The 8,722-nt window shown below is 40.9% G+C and overlaps 1 protein-coding gene across 1 annotated transcript in view; it reads right to left on the bottom strand.

Annotated features, from left to right (window-relative positions):
• Window positions 1-1,165: 1,165 nt before the first annotated feature.
• KCTD16 (potassium channel tetramerization domain containing 16) overlaps window positions 1,166-8,722 on the bottom strand; it is a 200,867-nt gene continuing 193,310 nt past the window's right edge. Inside the window, exon 2 of the mRNA XM_056854020.1 lies at window positions 1,166-1,707. Within this exon, the coding sequence (XP_056709998.1) occupies window positions 1,256-1,707 (452 nt within the window). The 3' untranslated portion in view covers window positions 1,166-1,255. The remainder of the gene's footprint in view (window positions 1,708-8,722) is intronic.

Raw genomic sequence — 8,722 nt, 5'->3', positions numbered from 1 at the left:
TACATAGAGGTGCAGGAAAATAAAAGCCCACATGGCTAGAATTGAGACTGACCTCTTTTGTTGCTGTTCCTATTGATAGAAGATAGAGAGACTGGAAGTGTCCTGCTATAGGAAACAATGAGGACTGCTAACTTTTTAAAATTGTCGTGCCTCTGTGCCTTTAACAGAAGCCTGCCTGGGATATGAATCTTTTGTTGGAATGGAGTTAAAATGATGGGAAAAGGTTTGCCTGGTTAATCTCCACATGCATATCAAGATGCTACTAAAGGCAGAGAAGCAAGACCTGTTGAAAAAGTTGACAATCCTAGCAACTCTGCAGAGTATCTATACTTGCATGCATGCTAGAGTATTTTTATTAATCATCTTTGAAGACTCCCCAGCCTACATTAGAAGCTCCCTCAAGAGTGAAAACCATTGAAAAAGGTGGTGCCAGAATTGCTGAGAAAAAAAAAATCAGGTGTGAATGCACAGGAGCATATTGTTTGTGCATGTCAGTGTACTGGAGTGCAGCCATTGTCTTCTCAGATCATTCAAGTAAGCTGAGAGTAGTCTGTGGTCCATAAACATTCATGATGTGCAAACAGAGAAAACGGAACAGGTCTAAATGTCCAGATCAACCCCTGATATCAGATTAGTTCACAAACATACACACACACATACCAAAGAGAGAGAAGAGAAAATGCTTATTCTATGCATAACTCTACAAGGGGGAAATAGATTTCAGGATGAAACAGACAGGTATTTTATGTGGCACACAGACATATATACACTCTCTCCTAGTGTAAACTGGCATGACATAAGTCTTCCCTTTAAAATCATAGGCACCTGCCCATCCCAGCCTTCCTCATCTAAAGAAACAACAGTAAAACTCAAAAAGGCATGCAGCTTAGAAAATCACCATCCACCACAAGCTCTGCCCAATAATAAGAGATTTTTTTCATCAGTGGTGCCACGATCGTATTGCACATGTTTCATTAGAGGACGATGTCGTTGTGCCTGTGGCGTTGCAAGCATTTGACTTGTGTTAAGAGTCTAACGAATAAATGCTCTGTTAATCCTACCGCAGGGAGGAAAAATATATATATTGTTATAGAGAGACTAGAAACGTTTTGGTAAAACAGGCAAATTAGGCAGTACTGTAGTAATGGATTAATTTTTTGTAACCTAACAAATCATCATTATTTATTTCTTTGCCAGGTTGAATCTAATTCAGTAAACTGTAACTTAAACCGATTTCCCTGGCCCTGCCCCACTCCTATAGATGATACTTTCGTAGCAGTTCAGATTGCCAGGGGTGTTTCCTTTCTGGAAACCTGTCTGGGATTTTGATTTTCAGGAAATCCTGGATGCATTTTTCTAATTCTTCCTCAATCGAGAGCTTCTCTTTCACTGCTTTTTTTTTACTCGAGTTGGATTCCCTAGAGCCAGAAGTTAGAGTTCGGAGCAAGTCGCTTTTCCTCCGGATTTCAGACTGCTGAAGTAGCTGGACGGGGCCTTTCTTGACTGGTCGATCCAGAGTCTGTATATTGGACTGGCGGGTAACCGGGCCACAGATAACAGTCTCTTGTGGGGAGCTGGCTTCTGACTGGCTGTCACAGCTAGAGGTGGAGAGTTCATTGCAGGATGTCCCGCTTTCTCCTTCTTTATCTCCTTTGCCATTTTTGCAGCAGCAGTCACAGTGTGATGAAGACCATCTTGAGGGCTCACCTAAAAGGAACAAGCAAAGGGCAGGGTAAGGTGACATGATCAGACAGCTGTCATGAATCGCCAGAAAGACATGCTGTACAGCTTTCATTCATATGCTAACAGATCAGGATTCGTTTCCAAATGGCATTATTGACAGGATGAATGAAGTATACAAATGAGTACTAAGGCTCTGCTAGGAAGAAAAATCACTGGTCTTTGTGGTTTATAATCAGCCAGCTGGCAACATTCTGCCATTAAAAAAAACACAACCCACTTCTGACAGCAATTCTCTGACCAGTTGCATGCATTTAGGTTGTATGGCAATCAATAGGACTTAAGTGTGCATAAGTGGGTGCAGTACTGAAGCCTAAATATGCTTTAATTGGCTTTGTGATTCATATTTTTTGAAATGCTTAGCTGAAGATCTGCCCAGAGTAATAATCCACAACTAGGAGAAAGAACCAGAACAGATTAAGGAAAAACCCTTCTCTCTCTGAATGAAACGCTGAGCTAATCGTGGATTTAAATGTCATTTGGAAGCATCTATCTTCCCGTAAAACATAATTATCACATTCAACCTGTGGGGACCAAATTCATCATTCAGAGTAGACTAAGCTAAATATCCCTTTTGCTGGGTAGTGACTTTATATCAGCTACACGTACGAAATCAGGACAGTGTTTCCACAGATGTAGATCAAGTAAGGTGTGATCTTTTTTGTTTTGTTTTACATCGAAGGCGGTTCCCAACAACTGTTGCATACTGTAAAATGACCAGGAAATAGGATACAGGATGAGGTTCTGTAGATAGGAGCAGCTTGATTGCTAAGCTGCAGTAGTGCAGTTGCTAAGAAATTGAGCTGAGAGGTCACCAGTTCAAATCTCAATTAAACTACCAAATCATTAGATGGCTTTCGGCAAGGCTCTCTCTCTTTCGCTCTCTCTCTTTCTCTCTCTCTCCTCTCTCTGAAAATCCCTACTTTAGCCCCAAGCATATCTCCTTTTTAAAAGACTGCAGGTTGTGAGAAAGAGCTGTCTCTGCCTGAAACCCTGGAGAGACACTCCCAGTCGGAGGAAACAATCCTGAACTAGAAAGAAGACTGCTAAGATAACATCAACTGCTTATAGGTACTAAGTGGCTCAGCACATTATATGAAAAAACCCAGAAGGCTAGACACACCACCTATCATAATGCACTATTGAATAGTACAATATCCTGCAAACCCTCAAACCTTTTATAATGTTATTAGGGTTTTCAGGTATACCTTATTTTTGAAAAACTGTGAAGCAGGTGCAGCGTCAAAAGAACCACACTTGGTACTGTCTGGAACCATCTCCCTGTTTCAGAGCCTGTTTCTTTTTAAAACCACTGATCCCAATAGACTACTGGGAAAGTGGTGGTGGTGGAAAGTGCTATCAAGTCACAGACTACTTATGATGACCCTGTAGGGTTTTCAAGGGAAAAGACAAGCAGAGGTGGTTTGCCATGGCCTGCCTCTGTGTCGCGATCTTGGACTTCCTTGGTGGTCCCCCATCCAAATACTAACCAGGGCAAACTACTTAACTTCTGACATCTGATGAGATCAGGCTAGCCTGGCCCATCCAGACCTTGGGAAAGACTGAGAGCAAAAACAATGTATGCAGTTTCAAAGAATGGCAACTCCAGATAGAAGCATGCTGGCACTGAGACTGATAATTTGGTCAGGTTTTGTGAAGAAAAGTTCTTTTTTGCACCCACATTTTGGAATGAATGGACAAGACACCTGGTTAATCCAGGTTTTATGGGAAATTGAGTTCTTAAGGAAGGAAGTGGCCATTACAAGTGTGGGAAAACTCAATTTCCCATTATTAACAGCAACCTTGCAATCAACCATGAGGGAGGGAGGAAGCAGACCGGGAGCCATTACTGACAACAAGTCTAAAAAGGTTAGTACATTTAAAATTATCCTGGGGGACATTTTGGAGGTAGAGCCTCCAAATTCACAGCATAGCTTGAAGGGGCTCTCCTTGCATGGCTCCCAAAGTTTGGTGAAGATTAGGTCAGGGGGTCCAATTTTATGGGGGGCTGCCCCCTCCTCCATAGACAACCATTGCAAACTTCGCAATGCTTGTCTATGGAGGAGGGGGTGACCCCTTCCAAACCCCATAAAATTGGACGCCCTGACCCAATCTTCACCAAACTTTGGGGTTTGGGCAAGGACATTCCCTTCAAGCTATACTGTGAATTTGGGGGTTCTACCTTCAAAAATGACCACCCAGGGCCGTTTTTTTCAGGAAACCGGAAAATCAGCCAAATGTCCATATTTACCAGTATGGGTATTCGGGTTATTTCAGGTTCCCGAAAAAAATCAAGCCCAATAAAACCAAACCCAAAATTTACTGATTTTTTTTGTTTGCACAGCCCTAAGTTGAGCACCCAGCTTTGCTAACGAATGTAGAGCAGACAAAAAGAAAAAGAGTTTAGCGTAAACTTACCTGCAAGGAACCCCAAGAAATCCTGCTCAGCTCCGACAATAGCTGGCTAATTCTGCATTACTTATCATAGGGTGATGTGGCAAACAACCTGTGGCCAGGAGGTGAAACAGATTTAAATAATTACTGCTAGCCTCCCCGATTGGTTGAGCCACATGAAACTCCTGGCCTGACCCTGTCCTTGTAGAAATTTGTGCTCCAATTCCCATGAGGGTAGGACCAAAAATATCCCCTACTTCAAAGGGGCAAATTCCTTCTTGCTGATAAAGTTTATGTTCAGAAACTTTGGCATTGATAAGAACTTTTGACCTCTGAAGTTTTTCTTGGGAAGTTTGGGGTTTCCTGCTGTTGTTTGCTACCTGTCAGGGAACGTTTAATTTAATCAGGTATCGGATGCAAATCCCTGCTTGATCAGGAACAAAATGGTCTCTGTTGCTCTACAGTAAGAGGAAACTGCCCCACTCCCAACCCTGAAATTTCCATTTTTTTTCTTTCAGAGACTTCTCTGTACAGCTACTTTATCTGTTAACTACATATAGGGCAAGACAAGTTCGTATTCTTTTTTCCTTCCTATTCTTTTTTCCCTATGAAAAAAGCCAAGCCCAATAAAGGGGGGAAAGTTGGGAAAAATGACTTTGCAAAGTCCTCGATTGTTCGTGCATTTTTAAAGATACACACTGCTATCTTTTTTCCATTTCTCCAGCTCCCCAGCAGCTGCTAACAAAACATGTGCCGTTTACGGAAGCAGTTGGAAAACAGCCTCTCTCCCCACCTTGCCGCTTGTTCTTCCCTGTTCATGATGAAGGAGCCTGACAGTCTGTGAGCTGTGTGGCTAATTTAATTTATAGACTTGCTTTGAGAGTCCTCCTGAATCTAGTCTGGAAAAAGTCAATAATAGCTAGATTGAATTTTTTTAAAAAATATCATTTTCTCAGCTTTAGAAGAGCCATTACACACCAAGGCTTAGTAAAAATGAATCATGTGAACTTTTAAAAGAAGGGGGGGACCCTCTATGACCCTTATCGATTAACAAGTCCTTAGTCTGCAGTTGACATTTTAACACAATGGTAATTTTCCTCTGCTGGAGCTACCTTTTGTTTCTTTACCAAAAGGGAGCAGATTTAGAACTACTATATTCCATGATCACAAAATGATTTATTCCAACAAGCACCTGCCAACTTTCAAAAGGCCCCAAAAATCATTTAGGAATAAAGAAATAGATAGTGATGGATGAGATTGAGCTTTTGACTGATATAGCACAGATATTAATCTTTCTTGTTTTTCTCTTCGACACCACTGACACATGAAAATCACAGGCAGGAATGAAATTTCAAAGATTCTAGCCCATTGCTTCTTCTGCTCAGAATGCAATGCTATTAAATTCCATGCAATGCAAAATATTTCACCAGACCTCTTCGGGCCTCATTGACAATGAGCAGAATAATATTTCCTGGAACCAACCATTTCAGGACACAGATGGAGAGCTATATGAGTGAATGGTCCTCCACATCAGAAGCTTCCATATGTAAAGAAATAGCAAGTCTACCCAGCATCAAACACTGGCAAGTGGTGTCATCACCAGCACCCATGTTGGGTTCTGCTATCCATTTAGGAGTTGCATGTTGTAGGTACAACAGCAGCGGCTAGGGTTGTGCAAAAAAAAAAAAAAGGTACATTTTGGGTTTGGGTTTATTGGGCCTGATTTTTTCTGGTAACCCTGGAATAAACCGAATACCCATACCGGTAAATATCAGTATTCGGCTTATTTCTGGGTTTACTGAAAAAAAAATGGGTCCATTACAGTCTATGAGGATTTTTCCAAAGCTCCTGTGGGAACATTTTTGGAGGTAGAATCCCCAAATTTGCCGCATGGCTGCAACGTACTCTCCTTAGATGGACACCGAAGTTTGGTGAACTTTGGGACAGGGGGTCCAATTTTATGGGCCCACAAAGAGGTTGCCCCCATCCTCCAGGCATCTGCAAGCCGAGCTGTCCATCGGTTTTCAGGTTTAGAAGTTCAGCATTGCCGAGGACTGGTGGAAAGAGCAGTTTGACAGGCTGGCGCCTCAAAGTGTGGGGGCTCCGTTCAGATCTGGGGTACATAGCATGATGACCATGCAAATTAGCTTCCAAACTGAGGGAAATGGCTTAAATGCAAGAAAAATAAGACATGGAAAACATTTCTTTTGGTGGCGAATGATATCCTGTGAGCAGTCCTTTATTGTGGTCATCAAAAATCTGATTTCAAGAGATGGTCACAGTGCGGAGAAACAAAGCCTCTACATGGGGCAAACTTCAGTTTGAGAGCAGGTTTTCGGGGGGGGTGATGTCGGAGCCAGCCGAAGTCATGACCAAGACAGCTCTTGTGAACAAGATTGCTCATCTGCATGGGTGAGGAGTCTTCTTCAGAAGCCTGGTAAGTAGCTGTAGAAGTGGTCTTTTTTAGTTGGGAGGGTACATCCCTCCGGACAGGACTGGGTGAGCCCCGTCTTTTTAAAGTGCAGATCAGATCACTTTCAGTTGGTCAGACCCAAGTTGGCTCTGACTACATGACCCTGACCTCAAAAGGACCCCAACTATGGGCCCTAACAAAACCAGTCAAAAAAAGATAGAAAAATGGGAGAAAGCAGAGAGTCATGCATCTGAGCAAAGGCGAATAGCCAATCAAAGGGAATTGCCTATTCTGTTTCAGGAAGATCCTCAGGTTTTGGTGTTCGATAAACCCCAAACCTGAAAATTGCCCAAACAGCTAATTTTGGGGGGTTTCGGTTTGGGTATATTGATATGCACTGCCTGCTGGAGCCCTATGTTAAGGACATCACATCCTATCCCTTCTTCAGTAGTGATCAGCAGTGGGAGGTGTTTGAATCTGCCCTGGAACCAACTAAGTGAGCAGCTGCTGGCCTACATATGTATGAAAATAGGAAAGTGCCATCCCTACATTTAGGAATGATCAGGAATTAATGTTCTCAATAATGGGAAGGGAGTCTATACAAGTATAGGTTGCGCTGTTGTGCACCCAGTGTTCTTGGTCATAACTGGCAACAGCAGTATGTTTGTTCCTGTATACACTCTCTGTCCTCAACTGTATCATGTGTAAGGGTCTAGTGAGTTCAATCTAGGAAAGTAGCACTGTGCCATTGAAGCTATTACAAGAAAAGCTTCACAAATGCACATGGATTCCTTCCTGATCTGTAGCAACACAGAGATCACGTGACCTATGGATCACAGCCAAGAATTATATTGGTAATTACCATTTCTAAGAGACCCAGTCCTGTGACTAGGGATTGTCAGATGTTCCTTCATGTAAGTATAAGATGCACCAGAAATTTGCCACTTGGACATAGTTGTTTTTTAAAAAAATATAAGACCTATAAATATATCTCACTTGTAGTCAATAAATAGTTTTGAACATTTTATTCTAAATGGTTTCCATATATTTTCCAAACTGAAGCCATATGCTTCAGAATAAAATTATTATTTGGTGATAAAAAAAATGACTGGCAATGAAATGCTACAGTTCCCAAATACAGAAAGTGGGAAAATATATATTTAATCTCTGTAAGAAAATGTATGGGCCTCACCAGAGTAAGGAAAGAAAAGGAAAGGCTACACATCCCACAGATGTGGAACCTGAAAAATTATTTAGTGTCCTTGTCCTTATTTCCATGATTCACAGTGCAATCCCATTCTGAGTCTGCAAAACAGTGATAAAATCTTTCACTCTGAGAATAATCCATTTAGCTCAATTTGACTCCTCTATAGCTACAATTCCAGTGCCCCTTTATCACACATATCGTACTCAAGTTTTTTTAATGTACTCCCTTTATTCCACTAGCCCGACCATTTAATAAGAATAAACTTTGCCCAAAATGTCATTAGGAGTGTAATATTTAATTCTCTTTACTGACCATTGTATGGTTGTCCACAGTTGTGTACATGGTAAGTAGCCTTTTACATTTAGATAGCTAAAAATCTTTACCTTAATAACTCTATTTGGCAAAGACTGTTTTTTTTTTTTTACTTAGCATATTTGTAAATGCATGAAACTTTCGGCATTCATAAATAATTGAACGAGGGAGCCTGCATACTTCATTGCTTATGTAGGCCATGGAAGTGATGTACATACAGTCAGAGACTAAGCTAAAAAGAAAAGAAAACTGTCCCCAACACCAAGCAATGTTTATGTACCAATATCCAGTGTCACTTTTATTTTTTCTTTAAAACAGTTTATTAAAGAATGACTAATAACACCTATAGATATCTTTATGAAAAATGGTCACGTTAATAAAGTCATTATTTCTATAAAATTAATCCCTCAAATCATTGGTTTTAAAGGCCACAGTTTACACGATGAGATAGACATTTTGGTAATTTTGCAATATACCATGGCCATCACATAAAGCTTTCGTAATAATTTTCTTGGGGAGTTTCAGATACTAGCAACTTTCATTTAAATTTATTTCATATACTGAAGATTTCATAAGAAGCTTGTAAACTTCAGAATGCATATAGTGTAGGCTCAAAGATACCTGATGATGCTAAAGCCTAATATATTAAGTGTTCT

Source organism: Euleptes europaea, chromosome 1 (assembly GCF_029931775.1).
Source record: "Euleptes europaea isolate rEulEur1 chromosome 1, rEulEur1.hap1, whole genome shotgun sequence".
In the NCBI taxonomy this organism is placed as follows: domain Eukaryota; kingdom Metazoa; phylum Chordata; class Lepidosauria; order Squamata; family Sphaerodactylidae; genus Euleptes; species Euleptes europaea.
Note: the sequence above shows the minus strand (reverse complement) of the source record. Positions and strands in the feature narration are given on the sequence as shown.